The sequence below is a fragment of the Glycine max genome, chromosome 7, assembly GCF_000004515.6.
Source record: "Glycine max cultivar Williams 82 chromosome 7, Glycine_max_v4.0, whole genome shotgun sequence".
Lineage (NCBI taxonomy): Eukaryota > Viridiplantae > Streptophyta > Magnoliopsida > Fabales > Fabaceae > Glycine > Glycine max.
In genome coordinates this window covers 17,901,033-17,924,921 of record NC_038243.2, presented here as the reverse complement: position 1 = coordinate 17,924,921, position 23,889 = coordinate 17,901,033, and the positions used below count along the sequence as shown (strand labels likewise).

The following is a 23,889-nucleotide window of genomic DNA, read 5'->3' as shown; positions in this document are numbered from 1 at the left end:
GAGAAGGGTTGAAAGAAAGAAAGGGAGTAAATGATGGGGTTCTGTTGTCGTCTCTGTCCCTTAGACTAGCTTTCTATTTATAGCAACTAAAGTGAGCTTTGGGCCTTCATAGGCGCGCTTAGCGCGCGTGGTGGGCTGGGCCTGCTTCAGATTTTCTACTTTTCTTCAATTTTCCTGCCCTTTTTGCTTGTTACACCTCCAATTTTTATATCTGCAACCAAAAATTCAATTTAATTAATTTTCTAACTTTTAATCACAAATAACTGCTAAATAATTAATTTTAGGCCAATATTTAACTAATTTTCTACTATCAAAATACAATTATTTAGCAGTTATCATTCGACACAATTAGTGGATTGATGAGTCTCATAAGTATAATAATAGAGATTCAATACCTAATCATGTGTAGGAAAAAACTTCGTTAAAAGAGAACATATTTAATTTGCTCTATTTTAGTCTATTATATATTTAGTTAAGAGAGACTCAATACCTAATCATGTGTAAGTTTTTGCTTGTTTATCTCATATATTTTAGTCTTATGATCATTTTTATCAAATTTATTTTTCAAAATAGATTGTCTACTGACCTGGGGTCCTAGATGTGTCGTGAGTTGAAATGTTTCCTAAAAAATGCAGTTATTTTCCTCCTTAGCTTTAATTTTAAATAAAATAAGATGAGAAAAATTATAAGTGGTTGGATTTGGACAAAAATGCCAAAAGGGGACAATAATTTTTTTAGACTATCAAACAAGGATAAAATTTAAATTAATATCTACACAGAGATAAATCATAGATATCTCATGACTTCTAAATACAAAATCATAAATTAATTTATGACTTATATTTTTCATTTTTTTTCTTTTTTTACTAAAGTTGTAAAAAAGTAATTTTCATGATTTTTTTAATTATGACTTAGAAGTTGTAAATATTTAATGTTTAAAAATTTTTATTAGAAGTCAATTTGGGATTAAAAGTGGATTAAATTGCCACGTTCATTTCGATAGGGGTTCAAAACTAAATGGAGGAAACTATTAATTTATTAGCCCAAGTAATAAAATTATATATTTAGTCATTAAAATATCAAAATGACTAAATATTTATGAATTTTAATCCTTATATTGATATATTTTACTTAGAGACTAATTAATTTTTTTTAAAATATTTTAGTAAATTACTTAATGTAGTTTTTTATACTTGAAAATTTACTTATATAATTTATTTAGTTTAAGGATTATTCAGAAAAAGTATTATTTTAGAGACCAAATTGATGTTTGTTTTCCTTTTAATTAAATTTAGTATAATTCATTTTAGATGGATCGGGCCGTGAACAGTTTTGAAGTAAATGATCTACTACTTCATAGGCATAAATCATTTAAAAAATTTGTTAATAATTAATTTTTAAAAAAAATTGTAATTTTAAAATCATAAATCATATACAACTTCTAATAAAAAATTTAAAAATAAAATAAAATATTTACTATTCAAAGCTGTAATTAAAATAAATCAAAATTTTTTATGACTCTAGTAAAAAAATAAAAAAGTCATAAATTAATTTATAACTTTGTATTTAGAAGTTGTAAGGTATTTTAGCATCTATTTTTTTTTTTGTAAGTATTAATTTAGAATGTATCCTATTTAATAATTTACAAAAATTATTACTTCTTCCGGTAGTTTGGCCTTGGATTTGGTGTTTTACTGAGGTGACTGTGTTAAACCCTAAAATTCAGCCATATTTGAATATATTTGATTTTATCCGTTGTTGTTATTATAGTCTGTTAAAAAAAAACAAGAATACATTATTGAGGTGGGTTCGGATCTGTTCCAAAACATTTGAGAGAGGCAGAAGAAGAAGAAGAAAAGATGGTGGGACCAGTGAGACCTCAGTTTGTGCTCTTTGGTTCTTCCATTGTTCAGCTCAGTTACTCTCTCCAAGGTTGGGGCGCTATTCTTGCTCATTTGTATGCTCGCAAGGTATGCTACCTTTCATTTCTCCTTAAAACTTTGAACTTTTAAACCTCTCTTACTGTCTCATACTCATTATGGTTTCAATCTGTGAATCAAACTGTGAACGACTATGTCTATTGACTATAGAGTTGTGATGTATGTGTGTGAGTAAATTTTTAAATTGTATAAGTTTTTTTCTTTGTAACTAGAGAGATTGGTATTGTATATTCAAATCATAACTCATCAACACTAAAAACTAGTATTTTAGTTGAGATTAGTACTTGCCGAAAAGAAGGTAGATTCATGAATTTGAATGAAATATGTAGTATTTACAGAGTATTTGGTTGGGGAAAATCAAATTATACTTTTAATGTCGAATTGGGATCAACTAGAACAGAAATAAAAGCTTTGGGTGGAAGTCTTCTTAGATATCAAAATAATAGCTATGAATTGTTGTACACTCTCTTGGTAAAGGGTAGATGAGTAGAATTGAGGCTAAGGGTGGCTTACAAACACTCTTCTGGCAATAATTGGATAATACGAAAATATGCTAGATAATGCAACTTGTTTTCAAGTGGAAGAAATATTAAAATGAAAGATAAACCTAAATTGTCGAGGAATATTTTTCTGCCAACAAATCACCTTATTGAGGAAAGTTTGTGGTAATGATGGTCCTACTTGGTTTCTACTCTCTACCAATCTTTCTTTTTCCAGTACAAGGCAATGGTATTAGAACAATATCTTACTGTTTCAAATAGACTAATATGAAAGCATTGCACATAAAATGCCTTAACTTTTTTAAATTTTCGGCCAGTAATTGAATGAGATAATTACCTTTATATATGCCTTTATGGGATGCATTATGATAGTCAATGAGTTTAACTTATTACACTTTGACATGACATAGGCGGATATAATTCTGCGAGGATACTCTGGTTGGAATTCAAGGCGTGCTGTGCAAGTTCTGGATGAAATTTTCCCTAAGGTATTAACAATGAGTGTTACCCCTGTTGATTCAAAAGCTCACCCTCTTTCTTCATTTTGAATCTTACGTCCTTTCATCCTGAATGACAGTTATTGGTTATTCTATTTGTGGTCATTGTCATTGAGAAACAAATGGAACCTCGGAAAAGAGTTAGGAAGTGACTAGGTTGTAGCCTTGTAGCTAAGGAGTGGTTTGAAGAATCTTTGCACATGATATCCTCAACTCGTGTGAAATGAACTTGGACATATTAGGAAGATTATTCTAAATTTTACAATCTGCAAAGTACTAAAATGAAGTACTTAGTTAATTATCAAAACTTGTAGCTTTTTTATTTGTTTATTTAAGATTCTTGTTTGCAAATCATGTTGAATCTGATTCTTGCTCAGACTGACAAACAAGGAATCACCCTTTTGCTCTGTCATCTTATTTAACTTAGAACGCCACTGAGCAACCAGATTTGGTAATTGTGTACTTTGGTGGTAATGATTCTCTTCTTCCACATCCAAGTGGTCTTGGTCAACATGTACCTCTCCAAGAATACATTGAAAATATGAGAAAGATTGGTACCCATCTAAAGGTAAACTTTCACACTAGAATAACGCCTTTCAACCTTAAAGTATTTCTTAATGCACTGCTTGGAGAATCTCCTTCTTTTTAGCTTTTATAGTTATTACTGCCAAGTTTGACACAAATCCTTATGATTGCTAGAGCCTTTCAAAGAAGACTCGCCTTATATTTCTCAGTGCTCCTCCTGTCAATGAGGCACAAATTTATGGAACCAGGTTTTGACTTCAATCTAATTGCTATTTAATTATTAAAATTTCAACAAAAAGAAAAAACAGATAACTATATGCTTTAGATTTCTGCACTTGGGTCAATACTATGATTATATGATTACTAACAAATATACCAAGAGTATCCAGAGAACTGATCCATAGAAGTCATGAACTAGATTTGCTTTTATATAAATAAAATCTGTTCCCAAAATTTTATCTGATTTATTTATTTATTTATTTATTTTGATCAGCAAAGATAATATTTTATATATTGAAAGAAGTACCAGAGGTACTTATAATACAAAAAGAGGCCATAGAGATGGTTCCACAGTCAGTCATTCATATTCTGAGGGGGAACCAAGCTATGGATACAATTTGCATATGAATTTACATGTATAGAGCTCATAACTATGCAGTCCCCTGCTGATACATAAAACTTTGTGGAAAATTACTTGACCATTGATTAAAATGCACTGTGAAATCCTTCTCAAAACTCCTAAGCCAAGACCATAGTTGGAATATTGCTTCTTCAAGCAGTTTATTAGCTTCGAAATTTGCATTAGAGAACACTATACTGTTTCTAAGCTTCCAAATGGACCAAGTTAAGGCTAATCACCAGCATTGCCATCTATTATTCCTTACACCAACAGCTTGAACACCCAAATGTTGAAGGAAATGCTGCTTTGGGCTTAATGGAAAAACACCTTTAATTTGCAGCCATGACATAGTTTCCCACCAAATGGGTTGTAATTTACTGCAGTGAAAGAATAGATGGGATGCGTCCTCTTCTTGAATTCTGCAGAGAGGACATAGTGTATCCGTGAGCTGTACTTGTCTCCTCCGCAAGTTTTGTCTTGTTGGCAATCTGTCTCTTATTAACCTCCACGCAAACACCGCAAACCTAGCTGGAATCCTTATCCTCCATAATTTCTCGAAACACTCCTCCTGACTGCCAGCTACTGCTTCTTCTCCTATCAAATTGTATGCGCTGCGTGTTGAATATTGGCCCGCTGGATCTCCAGACCACTCCCAAGCATCTGAACCCTGTTGCTGTACTTTCTTTTCTGCAATATCTCTGAGAAAGTTAGCCGCTGAGGTAACCTCATTGTCAAACAATGCCCTTCTCCAAGTAAGATTCCACTCCCACCCTATGTCTTGATGCATTCCCATGGACCTTATGAGTTGATGCTGCTGTAGTGATATTAAATAGAGTCTAGGGTATTTCTCTGCCAATGATTCCTCCTCCCCGGTCCACTTATCCTCCCAAAATTTGATTTGGTCTCCGCTTCCCACCTTCCACTTCAATCCCTTTTGAATAAGCTGTCTTTTATGTGTGCTGAAAAGAACCTTTTGTAAGTCCCTCCACCAAATGGATTTGTGGCCCACCCTATCCACTTCAGCCAAGCCTCTCCAACCTCCATATTTTGATTCCAACACCTTAGCCCATAGCTCCCCTTTGTGTTGCATTAGATTCCACTCCCATTTCCAAAGTAATGCTGTATTGAAGTTGTTGATGTCCTTTAAACCCAAACCACCCTTCTCTTTTGGCAGGCACACTGACTCCCAGCTGACCCATGCGATTTTATTTTGTTCGGGTCCTCCTCCCCAAAGGAATCTACGTTGCAATCGCACCAACTTATCCTCCACTGATTTAGGCACCCTGAAAAAAGAGAAAAAATAAATAGGAATCGAAGTTAGCACTGATTGTATGAGTGTCACTCTCCCCCCGAAGGATATATTTCTCTGTTTCCACTTAGCTAACTTTCGCTCGCATTTGTGGATGATAGGATCCCACATATTAAATCTCCTTGGGTTTGCTCCGATGGGTATTCCCAGGTAAGTGAAAGGAAGAGCCAACAAATGACAATTCAAATAGGTGGCTGCCTGCTGCTTCCAAAGATAAGATTGACTAAAAGCTCCGAAAGAGCTCTTGGCAAAATTGATTTTAAGGCCAGATACAAGTTCAAACGACCTTAGGATAACCTTGATTGTTTTGACATTCTCCATATTCGCCTCCCCAAAGAAAATTGTGTCATCTGCGAACTGTAAAATGCTGATCTTCACTTTATTGGAGCCTACTTGATAGGCCTTGTACATATTTTCCTCCCTAGCTTTTCTCATCAGACCATTCAACCCTTCAGCTACCACATTAAATAAGAACGGTGCAAGTGGATCTCCCTGGCGTAATCCCCTTTTCGGAAGAAACTCCCCCCGTAGGACTACCATTGACCAAAACCGAAATGGATGCAGATTTCAGGCACCCCTCAATCCATTTGATCCACTTGGAGCTGAAGCCTGTTCTTTCCAGCATGTACAGCAAAATTCCCAGGAGACCGAATCATATGCCTTCTCGTAGTCGACTTTGAATACGAGGCAGGACTTATTGCTCCTTTTGGCCTCCTCAATCACCTCATTTACAATAAGGACACTGTGCAGTAAGTGTCTTCCTTCGATAAATGCAGATTGGGTCTCGTCGACAATAAGAGCCATCACCTTCTTCATTCTATTGGCCAACACCTTAGCAACAATCTTATACATGCATCCAATTAGGGAGATAGGTCGATAATCATTCAAAAATTGGGGGGTCAACCACCTTGGGTATCAAGGCTATGAAGGAAGCGTTGCAGCCCTTTGGGAAAACACCATGGACATAAAATTCATCTAAGAAGCGTAGGATGTCAGGTTTAAAAAGCTGCCAAAATTGCTTGATAAATTTGAAATTCAAACCATCGGGTCCCGGGCTTTTGTCGCTCCCACAATCCCATATGGCTTGTTTAACTTCCTCCTCTTGGAAGCGGGTAGTCAACCTATCATTCTGGTGCTGATTTATTTTCTGAAAGCAAATGCCATCCAATGTAGGTCTGTGGTAATCAGATTCTTGAAACCTTTTTGAGAAAAATGTTATGACTTCCTCCTTTACCGTAGATGGCTCATGAACCCAAGTTCCACTAACCATGACACCCTTCAAATAATTATTCCTACGATTTGCATTCATCATCAAGTGAAAATAATGAGAATTGCAATCTCCTTGCTTGATCCATCTGACTCTCGCCTTTTGCCGCAATACTGATTCATGAGCTTGGGCGGTTGTCCACAGATCTTCCTGCAGTTGTCTCAATTTCATCTCTTCTTGAGTAGATAGCTTTCTTTGGCTTGTATCCTCTTCTAGTTTGTTTAGCTCCTCTTCAATCCTCTTGACCCTCTTGAGAATATCACCAAAATGCTCCCTATTCCACATTTTCAGTCTTTGCTTCAGAGTCTTTATTTTCTCTTTGAGGACATATCCACCCCAACCTGATTGCTGATTGGAGGTCCAACAGTTGATAACAGTTTCCTTAAAAGATTTGTCTAGCAACCAGCAATCTAGGATCCTAAAAGGTTTAGGACCCCAGTCCACTGATGTAGACCTGAGCAAAATAGGGTAGTGGTATGAAAAATTCCTAGGAAGGGTGGATTGAATACTTGCAGGCCATCTCTCTAGCCATTCAGGAGAGAGTAAAAATCTATCGAGCTTACTCCTGGATGTCCCGTTTGGTCTAAACCAGGTGAATTTTCTCCCCAGCCATGGCAGCTCCACCAACTCCAGATCCTCTATCCAATCATTGAACTCCTTGATGTCTTCGTCCCTGAACCCCTTTGGCAGATTCCAAATCTCTCAGCAAGATCCCTGATGTTATTAAAACCACCCAGGATGCACCAAAGGTCCCCTGATAAGGATTGTTTCAGCTGTTTAACCTGATCCCACAGTAGCCTCTTATTTTGTATTTCACAGGGGGAGTAAATTGTAAGTATACTAATTTGTTGAGCCTCCCTCACCCATTCTCCTCTCAAGAAAATAAAGTCAATGCCAACAACTTTCATTTGTAATTTAAATGTTTGTTCACTCCACAAGCATAATATACCACCTACTTTGTTAATAGCTGCCTGTATCTCCCAGCTGACTTCAGCATCTCCCCACAATGACTGACACATTGTTTTATCAATTGACTGACACATTCTCCTTCTTGATCAGTCCAAGAATAGCTGCCCATTTTACACCCCTCCCTAATCCCCTGACATTTTAGGATATTATATTCATGGATAACCGCTGCTATTTCCCAACCTTTCTACTTCCTTCTTATCTCTATCCTCCATTTCCTTTAATCTGTCAATAACTGGATGCAAATGTTCACCTTCTGTAACCCCTAGTTTTTTGGTCCGATTCCAGATGTCGGAAGCCTCTTGATAGTGCAATAATTCATCAGTTTCCTGGATGCCTTCGTTGAGAACTGCTTCCTGTGCTGTAGAGTAATTTGCTTCCTGTGTTGTGGAGTAATTATGGCTCATGGCAGCAGTCTCCCTTTGTACCTCTCTTTGGAGGTGCTGGGTTTGGGATTTATCGAGCCTCATGGGTGTCGCCTTAGTGGATGAGGGCTGACCCGCAGCAGTTTTCTTTTGGAACCATCTCTTTCTTGTATACACCATGCAGCTGCTTCCATATCCTCCAATATTATTTTGCAGATTTGGGCCGAAGGGGTGTTTGTGCTGTGGGGGGGTGCAGATAGAAAGCCCCTTATTATTATTTGGGTCTTCTTCCTGCATGTTAGTGGCCTCCCTCTCCACATGCACTGTTTCTTCACACACTTCCACCTGGGCTTCTTTATTTTTGAAACTGCCTGCCCCAGATTCATTAGCTTCTGCCACGTTGCTTGTAAATGCCACGTCACCATCTGCTTTATCAAATGTTGTGAAACATCTCTCCCCCTCCTGGGCCTCTTGTTTCTCCCTCACCTTTCTTTCCTTTAACGTGAAACATCTCTCCTCCTGCAGCGTTTACGTCCCCGACACACTTCACCATTCCCTGTGCAGTTTGCATGTCATCTGGGTATGTAGCCGTTGAGTTTGGTCCCACAATTTCTAGTATGTTCTGACAGGTGCTAGTTGTTGAACGTTGGCTAACACCATTGCCCAGTGCGTAACTGCAGACACGGGATCCGCTGGGTAATATGATTGTCTGTTGGACATCGTCGGCGTCGGCGTTCCTCAAGTCAGGCACCAATGTTCTGTCTGTATCCTGGTCGTTGGTTCCGCCTGACCTCGTCGGACTGGTCCACCCGTCGTCTCGGTGGTTCTAGGAGTTGCTTGATCTCGGAGTAAGATGTCCGAGAGAGCTATCGTCGAAAACAATTTCTTCCGACGACCCACTCAGGCTACAACGTCTTCGTCGACAATCGTGGCTTCCTCCTCCACTTTCCTCAACAACAAACACCTTAAAGCTTTCGCCATTTTCGCCACTTATGTGAACATCAACTGTGTGGTTGATTATCGCTCTCCATGGTGTCTTTACGAGCACCCTAGCCTTGTCAAGCCTCCGTTTCGCCTCTGTGTCATCGTCCACTTCCACCATGTCCCCCATTGCTGCCAGTATACTCCTAATGTACTTCAAGTTCCATGCCTGAAGCGGTATGCCCCAAACTTGAACCCATGTCAACCTGAAACTTGTGCATAAGATTGGGCTCCATTTTTCCATTGTATAGAACAGTGGTCTCCCCCCATGATGTCCGCCATTCATGAGTTGTTCAGCTCCGCTGTCGGTAAGTCCAAGTAACAGGACTAGATTGTCACCTATACTTAGGTGATATATCCAGTCCAGTTTCCTATAACAGCTCTCGTCCTCAATTTTGTCGAACATAGCAGGATTTGTTAGTCGCCCTACCCACGCATCCTTCAACCAATTGGTGTCGTTGGGGTCTATGTTTAGGTGGATCGGGGACATGGAACTTTGATGTCCTTGGGAATAGCTGTTGTAAGGCATCCGTGGCCCCTTAAGGCCCATATTTCTTCTCAGTGCCTCAGCGTATGATCCCTGGTTTGTGTGATGTTGTTTATCAATACGGTCAGCTGCAACCTGGTTACTGTCTTCTCGATCACGTAGCTTGTTCCCTGTTTCTCTCTGCCTTGGCCCCTCCCTATTGTACCTAGGGATGTTCACATACATCTTCAACCCCCCAATGATGATCCCGTCGAGTTGTTTTGCCAGGTGATGAGTGTCTTTAACCTCTTTGAATCTAACAAATCCATACCGCCTTCCATTATTATTCCTTTTGCTGGGTATAATGATTTCCCTCACGTCGCCCCACTTTCTGAAGTGATACCAGAGCTCCTTCTCCGTGATGTCGTCAGAAAATCGAGTGAAGTAAAAGGATGATATATCCTTTTTATCCCTCCAGTTTGAAATGTGAGTTTGCTGGTTTCTTCCTCTGTTTCCTAGGTCTTCCCATCGTGAGATCCCCTTAGAGCTTACTCTGTCTCTCTCTATTGCTTGACCTCTAGTCCTAACCCTCTCCCACCCAATGTTCCTCTCTCTCTCTGTCTCTGTATCTCTCTCTCTCGCTTGCTCGCTCTCTCTCGCTCTCTCTCTCTCTCGCTCGCTCGCTCTCTGTGGATCAATTATACTTTATGGTGCTATTCTCTCATTTCCTGATTGATTTATATTGTTCTTCAGACTTTAGATTCACCTTGAGTAACACTGCGTGGCTGTATTTAAAATTTGACATCTTCCACTTAAAACAAACAGCTTTTGAGTTTTGAATTTATATATATATATATATATATATATATATATATATATATATATATATATATATATAGCTAGCATATCGCTAGTTCAGAGGATGACTGGTTGCTTTCCTAGAGCATTTAACATCCTTATTTCCTTTGTTCTTTCTTTTTTTGGAATTTATATTATTTAGATCTAAGACTCTGATGAACAAATTTTTTAACTTTAACCAGTGTGCCACTGGGGCAGCGATTAAGGAACAACGAATCATGTCAAAAATATTCAGAAGTATGTTTGAAGCTGTGCCACGAGATGAACATCAAGGCAATTGATCTATGGTCTGCACTCCAGAAAAGGGGTAACTGGAGAGATGTTTGTTTCACGTAAGTATATGCATTCATAGTCACACATCACATGCTCCTCAATAGACAAGGTTCAAATGTGCCTATTCTTCAATTTTTTGAGTGGTGTTTGATAGGGATGGAATTCATCTTACTTCTGAGGGGAGCAATATAGTGGCAAAAGAGATCTTGAAGGTCATCAAAGAAGCAGAGTGGGAACCTTGCCTGCACTGGAATTCAATGCCAACTGAATATGGAGAAGATTCACCTTATGATCCTGTTGGCCCTGATGGAAAGACAACTGTGAATGTCTCCAACTGGACCTTCCTTGAAACTAAGGAATGGGACTAGAGTGATGTGTATTTGAAAACTATAGACATGCCCCTATTCATAGAAGCCTAAGCAATAATCACAAAATAACTGGAATTTATATAGAACTGTGGCTAAAGAAAAATATATTGTTCTTAGTTCACATATCTGCATCATTTGTCACTGGTTTTTCACCATGTGAGTGGGATGATTTGGTGACTGTAATTGCACTTTGATTGAGCTAATTGCCTAGTTATTTTCACCATTTTATGGTTGTCTTTCACTAAGGTTATACACAATAGTTGGATAGGTGGGGGCACATTATAGAAACAAAAGTCACATGATCAATTGTGGGCCTGTATCTGTGTATGACAATATTTTTTCATTTTGTGCAACTTGTGTATGGCTTATATGCTTTGTAAATGACATTAGAATTGATAAATTTATGAAGTCAATTAATAATTAGAAACACTAAACATGTTACTATTATGTGAGATGATAACATTTTGTAAGGGGAAAAAACTAGTAAAAATACAAGAAAAACGACAACTTAGTTATTTAACAAAGAAAAGTTGGAGAAAAGAAGTATTCTAATAATATTTTTGTTGAAGCTCAGACCTGGTCCAAAATCTAAAAGGGATTTTTTGGTAGAGGGAAATTTAGGAGGAGAGAATACTGCTCTAGTCCGAAGCAGGAAAAACCTTTGAGTTCAAAGAGTGTTTACAACTATATTTAAGTTACCCAAGAAGACGAATGATGGTTTAAACCTGTGATATGACAGTGTCTTGCTCTACTCAACCTTTTGGAGTTAAATTCTAAATGGATTTTGTGAAACATTAATGATTTATTCAGTGCTACATTTTTAAGTCCAATTTTAACTTCCCATTTTCCTCGGTTTTTCTTTCATTTACTATCATATTGACATATGCCTATTAATTAATCTACTATTTTTTAATTTATTTTTTTATCTTCATAAGAAAATGTAATGTTAGAACTATAAGTGATAGTATGGCTGTTTTATTATTCTCTCATTTCTTTTTTAAAAAATATAATAATATAACCAAATTAGGTTATGCCAAGTCTTAATGTAAGAATTTTATTTTGTCCTTCTAAATGTCATTTTTGTTTTGTTCTTAGCCTCTATAAATTATATTTTTTGGTTTATAGTCTTTTTAATTTTCATTTTATTTTTCTTAATCCTTGTAAATTATATCATTTTTATTATTAGTTTCTTTAAATTTTTTTTATCCCTATATATTTTTTTTTGTTTAGTCCATATTGATGTGGCATTGGTAATATGATTTTTTTTTTCTAACTTGACACTTGTTGACGCAAACAATCGTTAGTTACGTCAGTCATTGTTAGAAATTTTTAGCAGCAATGACCAAGGAAAAAAACACGAATCCCATAATTTAATCATTTTTTGTGTTTAGTTCTTGTAATTTTTTTGTAGGAAATCCTTGGAATTCGTTTTTTTTACTAGACATTTTCTTATATATAGTGTTAGTTTTAGTTTTGAACACGAAGTATATAGATATGCCACCGAATCCCTGGAAAGAGCAGCGTATGCTCTAAGTAAGCCAAGTCTTTCTTTGATTGTGTTCCGCAGCCCTTGCAAATTGTTGCTTCACGGTGATAATTTGGAAGGTTTTGTCCTATGTGAGTCATCTTATCGAGTTGGCATATAATAATAAATTAAAAATAATCCAAGTTGATTTTTCTAACAATCGATTTATGCCATTCTTTTGATATTTGTTGGCACCTATTCATCGATTCTCACCATTCATTCATTTCGGATAAACTTTCGTTGAAATTTGTATGCACATTAAACCGACGTTAAGGAATAAAAGAAAAGGATTGTGTTTCTTGCCCAAACTGTTGTATTGACCAAGAAGAGCACTGTTATTGTTACCATTTTTTCATGTATGAATTTTATCAATACAAAGGTTAAATTTGGTCTGTGACAAAAATCATAGGTACCAATAGTTGAACATCTAGGGGTATTTGTGATGCAATTTTGTGCGATTTTAGCTTAAAATTAACTTGAACCAAACAAAAAAATTAAACGCGGTGTGTTTTAGTTTAATTTGGATTATCTATCAAATCTGAACCAAATCAATATTTTAAGGTTTGATTCCGTTCAATTTTTACAGTTTAAAAATTCAGCTAATAAATATTAAAAAATACTTAAAAAATTTGTTCTAATTGAACAAAACTTAAATAATAATTAATTCAACAATTAATGATATAAATGATTAACTTAGAGTTTCAACTTGAATAATAATCATTCAACTTAAATAATAAATTATTAAACTTAAAATTACAAATAATATGTAATACGTTCTTCCAAGTTTCAACGACTAAACTTAAAAAAAATAATAGTAAGTGTTGTCATTGGAGAGAGTCGTCACCCCAAACGCAAAGAGGACGGCATAGAGAGCGATTTTAAATTTTCAATTTAGAATTCCACTAGAGAGGAGAGTGGAGTGAGAGCCATTGGTGTTAAGTGTTTTAGTTTTAGATTTAGACTTAGAGTAAGTGATACTCTCATTAAGGTTAAAGTTACTTTGTAGTATACTATAACACTAATATGAATCTTATGATTTTTTATTTTCGCATGCTAAATTGAAAATTGAATTGAATTGCACGGTTCCAAAAAATCAAAAGGCAAATCAAACCAATGTCCTTTAATTTTTCTGTCGTTCTTGATTTTTTTGGGTTAATTTTAAGTTTTATGCTTGACTTGGTTCGATTTTAAATATCTTAATCAAAACCGTAATTTTTTTTTTACAAAAATAACATTTCTTTCTTTTTCATACAACTTTTTTTAATCAAACCCTTCGTATGAATTTAGGAAGGAGTATTTTCCAACCAAGATTGTGTCTGACGTTATTTTATTTTTTTCTTCCCTCTTCCTCACTTCGCACGCATTTTTTTTTTATCACATACTGTTTATAGGAGGCATAGGGTAAACGAATTCCAAGCATTAAACCGAGTCAAATAATTTATGCATGAAATCTTGCTGTATGATAAGTCCTTAGCTTGTTCAGGAATCGAATTAAACCCTTAAATTTCCTTTTAGTCTACGTGCAATTCTTTTTTCTTTATTTTTTTTTCAAAGAAGAAACTATTGTACTAACTCCCTTTTCAAAATTGTATGATAATTCTTGGCGTACAGATTTTGTTTTTTTTTTTTTAAGAAACCAAAAATATTATGTACACGTTAAGTGTATTTTTAATTTAAAACTGAGTTGGCGCTCATTGACAGTTCTGATACTTCCTTTGAATTGTTGTAAACATTGACATGGTAGTTTAAACAAACTACATATAATTAAATTAAGGTTGCGGTTTTGGATAAGAAAACTTTGACTTAGAAAAAGGAAAACGTGTGTAACTACTATATATATTCTCAGCCCCATTGTATTGGTGTGTATTTAATTTGTTGTGTTTTGTGTTTAAGAGAGAAAGATGTTAGGAACATCAAGGCCACAATTTGTGCTGTTTGGGTCTTCCATTGTTCAATACAGTTATTATGAAGGTTGGGGTGCTACACTTTCTCACTTGTATGCTCGGAAGGTATTTCTTGTTATCTTCATCTTGAATGTGTGACTCATTTGGTTTCTTTGGGTGAAAGAGGATGCTTGATATTAATTTTGACTAGTTTTATTCATACACTACAATATCTTACATCAATCTTTATTCATTACTTTAATCAGAGATAGCAACTCATTTTTCTGTTTAATTTTTCCTTTGGCAATAAAGTTGTGAAGAAATAAGGTGTTAGAGATTTTGTTGACCTTTGAAGGAGTTTTAATTAAGAATGTGAGATATTTTACTGAAAAAGAAATTAAATATAGCAACAAAAAGTATTAGTTGCTCCTTTCAAAATATATATATTAGTTATTGAGCTTATTTTTATTAATATTATTTGTATCAATCAAAAGATATTTTAATATAAATATTGTAAGACTACATACACTAAAATATATGATATCCTAATGATATAAAGTAATTCTTTATAACAAAATTACTTTTGAAAACAAGTTCACTTTAGGGACCGGAATATTTATTTATACTTTGAATGTAAAATAATTGTAAACTATCATCTAATTATAATTATAAATAATTATATATGATAATTTTATCTGATTTATCATTACAAAATCAATTTATAAGGTTAAGATTTTCCTCTACTTATAAACTTTTTCTTAACATTATCTCTAATCGATATGAGATATTTTTTAGATTTTTCTTAATATCCTTTCACCCTTAATACTTTTGGATTTAATGCATGAATAATATGGTAGATGATTAATTAATGGATTCAAGATAGATTTTGATGTCATCTTAAAATTTAGATTTAAGTTTGACTCAATTCTACAAAATTCTATCTTAACATTATTTATTGTTCTAGTTGATATAATAAGAAATTTTCTTATATGCTAGAGATCATGTCATGATAAATTCTCATCTTATAAACTGTTTTTTTTTCCTAAAATAATATTAGAGTCTATTTTAAATTTATCAATGATCATTCATCATATTACTCATACATAAGTCTATGTTGAGCATGAGCCATGAGGTAATGAATGAAAAAACTACATCACTAAAAATATGACCAAATTAATTAGTCTATATTAGAGGACAACCTTCACTCTATTTATTCATTAAAATATACACACTTTTAGTTCTTCTCATCATTATATTTATCTATTAAGGAATAACAATCAAAAGATTGACTTGTGACATATATATTTTTTAGGAACAGCAAACAATCTTTGTTAAATTAAGAAATGAGCATATCCTTTGCAATGATTTTGCATTGTGTATGCGTGCACTCTTGTTCGTGTAGATGAAACGCATGCAAACGGGTATTTTGTCCCTTAAAAGTCAAACAAAATGCAAATGGTGAAGCAAAAAATTTAAATGTATTTTTTCCGCCTAAAAATATGCAACTTAATCAACCCTGGTGGGAAGTGAAAATAATTTAAGTGGAAGAAGAAACTAAATTATTAAGGAATACTATTCTTATTTCCAGTCTGCAAGAAGACCATATTACAATATTTTTGGGGAAGTGGTGGTCTTAACGCACTCTCCATCACGCATAACTTCTATTTATTATAATATTAATAATTTTACTTATATATATATATATATATATATATATATATATATATATATATATATATATATATATATATATATATATATTTGAATTAGTTTTGACAGTAAAGAAATTATCTTAAATGTAATTTTTAAAGTAATTATTATAAAAAGAAAAAAATTGCTATACAAGATAATCCACGATTAAGAAAAGTATATATAAAAATACTACACAAATAATCTAGACTTATAAATATGCTTTTTGGGAGTAATAATGCATTGGTCAATGACTAAATATTTATCATCATATCCTACATGACATAATTAGGCGGACATAGTTTTGCGAGGATACGCTGCTTGGAATTCAAGGCGCGCTTTGCAGGTTTTGGATACAATTTTTCCCAAGGTATTCATCTAAGTGCTATATTCCAATCTTCAATCAGATTTTCTCCTTAAATGTTAACTCCACCACTTTCCCCCACCCCTTGTTTTGATATGGAAAGTTTATTACAAATGAACCTCACAAATTGAATATGCGTGTTACTGATATAGATGAGCTTGAAAATATTGCACATGATGTCTTCAACTTGTCTTAGAAGAAGTTACCATTGAAATATATGTTTGGAAGATTATATACTAAACGTACTATTGAATGAACTCAATTATCACAACTTGCAAGCTCATAAAACAAATTATCACAACTTGCAATGCTTTTTTTTTTTTTTTTTTATTTACATTTAGCTCTGTATAATTACGATGATTCTTGTTGAGACTGTTAAACAAGGAATTGCCCTTTTGAAATGTATTTTCATGTTCATCTTTAACTCAGGATGCCAAGGAGCAACCATCATTGGTGATTGTGTACTTTGGTGGTAATGATTCTACTCTTCCAAATCCAAATGGCCTTGGTCCTCACGTACCTGTAGAGGAATACAAGGAAAATATGAGAAAGATTGCTATCCATATGAAGGTAAACATTCGCACTAGAGTAACTTTTTCTGTCTTAATCATTACTAGTACTATTTATCATGTGGAAGAAATCCTTCCTCATTCAAGAAATTCTTGAGCAGCGTGTGCTTAAAACTTGATCTTATGTTGATGGTTGCTAAGTTTGATACAAATCCTAATGATTGGCAGTGCCTTTCTGAGAAGACTCGCACAATATTTCTCACTACTCCTCCCATCAATGAGGCTCAAATCCATAACAACAGGTAATGACTGTAGTTGGTTATTTTAATTTCACATAAAGGTAGATAGATACATTATAGTATTAATTTTTTTCATGCAATGCTAGTATAAAGATTTTTAAATTGTAAACTAATAAAAAATCATGTCAAACATAACTTTTAAAATAATCTATAGTCTATAAAAACCATCCAACCATCACCACGTATTATCACCATTCTATGTTACATGGGTTCACTGTCCTTTTTTTTATAACTTTTTTCTCCTTTAACCTCTCTTTTTATTCTCTCTTTCTGATTTTTATTTTTGTATGTGCATAGCAAAAGTTGTTGTCTAATTATTATAAAAATCAATAAATTTATTATACATGATATATCAATTAGTGATTAAGTGAAGGGATAACAATACACTCTAATTGAATTCATATAATATAGCATGATTGATATGTAAGAATTTACATCTTGTTCATTGCAAGAAAATCGCCAATTAGTGAGGGATTATTTCCTCATATTTCTGTGGCTTCCCTTGCTATTCATGTTAATTCGTGACTAATAATTTACTCGCTATTTCGTTGTTAATCGCTTGCAATCCCCACGCTAATGTGTCGCTAATCGCTCGAAACATGTTCATCGCTAATCCCTCGCTATGGCCTCGCAAATCGCAATACCAATGGTTTAAGGTATACACAATGGGTGCTCGCTTGTTTTGATGAAGGAAGAGGATAATGGAAAATATCATATGTGAAATGACATTTGATACAGAACAGAGTAGTAGTAAACATGGAGAAATCCATAGCACTGTCATAATGTCATGCAAAAAAATATGAATGTAAAACCCATAAAAAAAAAAAAAAAGACTACCTAGCCTCGTAACACTACGACCATAGAAGGTTGAGAAACATAATTCTTACTAATTAGTAAGGTCAAACATATATAGGGGTTGGTGCAGAGGAACTATACTATTCAATAAAGATATATATATATATATATATATATATATATATATATATATATATATATTCACCTTAACTACTAGTAATTCATAATAATTTTAGCACTACCTAGATATCCTTTCTTAGGTCAATCACACATCAAACACAGACAAACAGGATTATCATAAATCATAATAAATTATTCAGACTAACATGAGCATCTAAATAAGATACTGCAAAAATTGCTCTACCATCCCCACACCAAGACATAAGCAACAGCAGTAACGTGCTTTCCATTACACAATATTGAAATTATTTTTGCTAAAATACAAACCACAATTTTGGAACCCAACAAAGAGCCAATTAGGGAAAAAGTGCGATAAAAGAATAAAACATCATCTGTTACATAATTTAGATGACTACCTCATGGTTAGTAATTGAATTGCTTAAAGCCAAATAGTAATCCTAGCAACCCTTGCATCAACAGGGTCTTCCCTTTTAGAGCTGTTTGAAATAATAATTGAAACAACTATCAGTCATCCAACCAATAGTTTCAAATTACAAAATATAATTAGTTAAAAATTAAAAAAATAAGGTGAGTAGATGGGGAAGGTGAGTAGATGCCATAACCCAGCAACTAATTACCACAGCCACCACAAAAAAAAAGGTAATGAATTCAGCATAAAATCTACAAGACCTTAATTAAATCTATTTTGCTGCCATATAAGTTTAGAGGATGACCGGTTGTTTTTATAATTAAAACCTTAACCTTTGACATTCTTATCCTAATTTCCTTTGGAATTATAATATGATTTTTAAACCTCTGATGAATAAATTGTTGGAATGAAACCAGTGATCCACATGGCCTGCTACTAAGGACAAATGAAGCTTGTCTAATATATGCAGAAGCATGTTTGGAAGTGTGCCATGAGATGAATGTCAAGGCCATTGATCTATGGTCTGCTATTCAGAAAAAGGATAACTGGAGAGATGTTTGCTTCATGTAAGTATATATGCTCTTATGTTTCACTCAATTAAAAAGCTAAAGGTTCAAATTTGCATATTCCATTCAGTTTGATTAGGTGGCTAATTTGGTTTTTATTTCTTAGTGATGGAATTCATCTTTCAACTGAGGGAAGCAAGATAGTAACAAAAGAGATATTGAAGGTGCTCAAAGAAGCAGAGTGGGAGCCTAGTTTATATTGGAGGTCAATGCCAAGTGACTTTGGGGAAGATTCACCATATGATCCAGTTGGACCTGATGGAAAGTCAACTATTAATCTCTCCAACTTTGCATTTCCCAACAATGACCAATGGGACTAGACTTGTGTTTATTGAAAACTATATATAGACATTCCCCAATTCATTGTATCCTTAGGCATCAGTCACAAAATAGGCTTTAATTAATATTGTGCTTTAATTTGTGCCTAATGAAAGCATGATATATATTCTTTGTTGTTATATTTTCAATAATAAATGGGTGATCATTTGACCCTGGCTTTTCACCACGTAATGAACTTGTAACTTACTCTGTATGCGACATGTAGGTTTCATTTCATCTCATGATTTTATGTTTCCACGGAGTTCATTTTAAATAATGTAGTGCACGCCATTTGTATGAGAGGAGAATAAAGAAGTAAAATGAATGAAACTATTTTATGAGATAAAATCAATCAGTCATGATATTTAAACACTTAAATAATACTACAAATACTCTTTATTTTTTTTATATATCTCTTTCTCACTTATTACCAGTCAAATTAATTACTTATCTTTTCTCTTTTCCTCTCTAGGTATACTAGTATTCCAGGCATATCCACACTTAAATGAGCGGCCTTCTAAAAAGTTACATACAAATGCCTTGAATGTGTATGTTTATCCCTCCTATTTTTTATTATATTTTAACCCCTACCTATAATTTTTCCCTAATACTATCCGTCTTTAAATATAAAATTCTTTTTTTAATTTTGTTTATTCCTTTTTATAAGACTTTTTTTAAGTTATATTTTGTATTAATTATTTTTTGACCCCAATATCCTTAGTTACTTTATAATAAAGGTTATGTATTAATTAATAAGATAAATGTATTATCTCTTACAAGAATTGAATAAAAAAACTAACAAACATTAATTAATCAGGAGTGAAAATAATTAAGTGAAAAGTGAGCGATTGAATTCCAATAATTTTAAGGATAATTTTGAAATGTTATGAAGTATATTAAGCAACTTTCTTAAAAGATATGAAATAGTTAAAAAAAGTCTTAAATTTAAGAACAAAAGTAGTGCTTATTAATTTTTATTTTTTTAAATAGATTATCCCTCATGACTTAAGGTCCTAGATTTGTTGCAAACTAGTATACACACCTCTTAAGTGTTCAAGACTCCATGCGTGCATTTGATACACACTATTATACAAGACAAAAGAGAACATTGTGTACATGACAATTTTTATCATGTACAAGGATATGAACAACACAAAAACATAATATTAAATTTGTTAAAAATACCCTTTTTAATATTAATTATCTTAATATAATTTAAATTATTATATATATATATATATATATATATATATATATATATTAGCAAATTCAAAATACATAATATATACAAGTAATTAGAAAAAAATCCAAGTCCCACATTAACTAGAGATAGTGTCAAGATAAAGCATATAAGGTGAGGTAATCCTCACTCTATGAGCTAGCTTTTAGGATTGAGTTAAGTCCAGATTTCTTCTTGCCATCAGAGCTTATCCTAGATTCATTCAAAAGGATCACGCACCAAGCCCAAAGAGTGTTGGGCATGAGAGGGTGAATTAGAAAAAACTCAAGTCCCACATTGACTAGAGATTGTGTCAAAATAGAGCATATAAGGTGAGTGCAACTTCACTATATGAGCTAACTTTTAGGGTTGAGTTAGGCTCATATAAACTGTATGATAAAGTTGTTAAAATTGGTAGATAACGTGAATTCAAAATATATGACATGATAAAGTTGTTGTAGCTAACAAATTATGTGTCTTTTGAATATTTTATAATTTGGATTCAAAATAACAAATTATCTCATAATTTTTTGAATAAAAAAATTAAATTTTTGTCATATCCTTATATGTTTCATTTGTGCCCTCCCATAATTATTTTTGTGAAAAAAATATTTGTCATAATGTGTATCTGTTAACTAATTGGCAAGTGCACTAATTCGTTCAAGTAGTAATTTAAAATGGTAAGATCGAGTACCGTGTCCACAACGATTTTCTTGCACTCGAATAATGCGTATTCAATTTGTATGCGATTAATAAATGACTTTATACTAAGTTAAGTAAATCATTTGTGTTGCAAGGCAAACAATAATGCAATTCCATGTTAAAACCTAGTAAAAGAAACAAACATCGAGCTTAGTGAAACAAGGAGAATACATGATTGCTTATGTTAGGGAACACCTTACCAGAACCTCTCTTGATGTAATTATAATGATTTTTCTCTATTTAATATTATTCTAAATGTCACTTACACCTAAGAAATTACTTTTACTATGATTCCTCATATGAAAAAGTCTAATCCTTCCTAGTTTCGTTCTTGATTTCTCAAAAGCCAAACTAAGTGAACAACATGACGAATGAGATGTAATCTATTACTAAATTACTTCACACTATACCTAGAAATGAAGAATTTTAGTTGCTCTTCCAAGTTCTAAGGATTAACCACATTTTCCAATGCTTAAACCTTAACACAACATATAAATGGATGATCAAGCAAAATACATGAAAATAAACACATGAAGAAGCAAAGGCAATAACAATAATATTAAATAGATAATGAGAGTTTTTACATCAAGAGAGTTCGGTGGAGATTCCCCAACAATGAAGTGTTTAGCCCTCCATTAACATGGAGAGCTCAACTATAAAAAAAGTGGAAAAAGCAAGGGAAGTGGATGATGTGATGTGAAATGAGGAAGAAGTGGGCTATTAAATGTCTTCTTTCAACCTATGCTCTAGGGTTTTTGTTCTTTCTCCCCAGAAACGTCATATCTTCCTCTTTTTTTGCCTACTTTAAAGCCTCTTGGGTTTCACAATCCGCGACTATTCGTTAAGTGCACAGGCTGAGCTAAGTGCGAGTAAGTGGCTAGGCGCTGAGCGAGCTAAACACACGCTAAGCGAGCTGACTGCACACTTAGCGCGAACAATGTTGGCTGCAAGCTCTCCAGGCTGCTTCTTCATGCTGGGCAGGTCTCTTCCCGTTGAGCAGCTAAACTGGCTAAGCAAGATTCATGCGCTGAGCGTGAGCCTTCAAACTTCACTTCTTAACTTCCCTTGCTCGAAATCTACAAAAATTCAAATCAAAATAGTATAAATTATCATGTTAAGATCTTCATTGTGTAAAACTCATAGGAAATCAACTTTCTAATGATTCACACAAAAAGAAACGGTAAAAGTGGAGGAACATTGCTAATTTTCATGTGTTTTAGTGCATATTTTACTTATGAATATCAATTATTAGTATCTTTCTTAATGAACATATACATCTTAACCTTTTCAAATAGTTGTTTAAAAAAAAAACACCATTACCCTTTTAGAAGTTTTTCTTGTTGCTTCTACAAAAGTTAAAATATATAGTTTGATTATAACTTTTTTAAAAATAAAAATACTAAAATCGTAAAATTTCAGTCGTCCCAAAGATTTAAACTTTATTATTTTTTGTATTTATACTCGTATAACTTCCTACAAAGAAAATTATCGGTATCCAACACAAAAATTATCTACTAGACAGCACAAAATAGAAATAACTAAAATTCTCGCTATAAATCCTAAAAAAATGCTGTCTTTTATGCCATCTTTGACATGTGTTTTGTGTTAAAGGATAATTACAGTGCATCTTTATCCTAGTTTTGATAAATTTTATCACCTAAATTTTATTTTTATAAATTTTATCATTCAAATTTTTTATTTTTGTATATTTTATCATCATTAACAAAGATGAATGATTTAGATTTTAATATCAATTATAATTATATCCAATATAAAAATCATTTTTTTATATCGATTAAATTAGATCTAATAAAGAAAGTCATTTTTCTACGTCTATTAAAAATACAATCAATAATCAATGTACAAAATGTTAAAAAGTAATTTTTTACATGGTTTTATTACCAACATGATAATACAATATATAAAAAATGAAAATTTAAATAATAAAATTTATAAAATATTAAAAGTTGTATAATAAAATTGGTGAAAAAAAAAATTAAATTATAAATTCACAAAATTATTAAAGTTGGATAGTAAAGTTTAAAAAATAAAATTTATAAAATTAAGAATCTTTGTTAATAAAATTTGCAATTAAACTTTTATACTACTAAGAGAATTTACAACTTAGTACAACATAGGAAAAGACCCCTCTTGACGGGAAGGACCCCCGGTTAGTTGTATTCGACGACGTTGCCTGCGGCCTCTGTCTCTTCTGTTTAAGGGCCGTTGTTGTTGCTGGCAGCTCCTCTCTCGTGCTGCTAGGTGTGAGACAATTTATTTCTTCAGTGCTCCTCTTTTTTATGGCATCCTTAAGGGTGAGTAGTAAATTACTAATATGTTCTGCACCATAACACAACAATTTGGGAATTAATTATAAGGGTATTTAGGAAAAAATATTATAATGGAGGTATATATAAGGGTGTTCAAATTCAGACCCATCTAAAATAAAAATAAAAAATCACTAAATAAAATAAAAAATCAAACCAAATTGATTTATTTTGTTATGCATTTTATGCAAATATCATTGTGTTTTGTA

At 33.3% G+C, this 23,889-nt stretch overlaps 2 protein-coding genes across 3 annotated transcripts; both read left to right on the top strand.

The window, feature by feature from the left end:
• The first annotated feature begins 1,773 nt into the window (after window positions 1-1,773).
• Window positions 1,774-11,287, top strand: LOC100305638 (uncharacterized). 2 transcript variants are annotated; one of them, XM_041016825.1, is made up of 6 exons: window positions 1,774-1,970; window positions 2,851-2,928; window positions 3,365-3,505; window positions 3,649-3,710; window positions 10,476-10,625; window positions 10,721-11,287. In XM_041016825.1, the coding sequence occupies exons 1-6, from the start codon at window positions 1,860-1,862 to the stop codon at window positions 10,932-10,934; spliced, it is 756 nt and encodes a 251-aa protein (XP_040872759.1). In that variant the 5' UTR covers window positions 1,774-1,859; the 3' UTR covers window positions 10,935-11,287. The 2 variants fall into 2 exon arrangements, with proteins under 2 accessions (XP_040872759.1, NP_001238350.2); NM_001251421.2 differs by having other exon boundaries at window positions 1,795-1,970; window positions 3,637-3,710; window positions 10,721-11,157.
• Window positions 11,288-14,310: 3,023 nt separating this feature from the next.
• LOC100781048 (GDSL esterase/lipase CPRD49) lies at window positions 14,311-19,619 on the top strand. The gene is made up of 6 exons (XM_006583592.3): window positions 14,311-14,468; window positions 16,324-16,401; window positions 16,825-16,965; window positions 17,133-17,206; window positions 18,965-19,114; window positions 19,221-19,619. The coding sequence occupies exons 1-6, from the start codon at window positions 14,361-14,363 to the stop codon at window positions 19,432-19,434; spliced, it is 765 nt and encodes a 254-aa protein (XP_006583655.1). The 5' UTR covers window positions 14,311-14,360; the 3' UTR covers window positions 19,435-19,619.
• The last annotated feature ends 4,270 nt before the right edge of the window (window positions 19,620-23,889 follow it).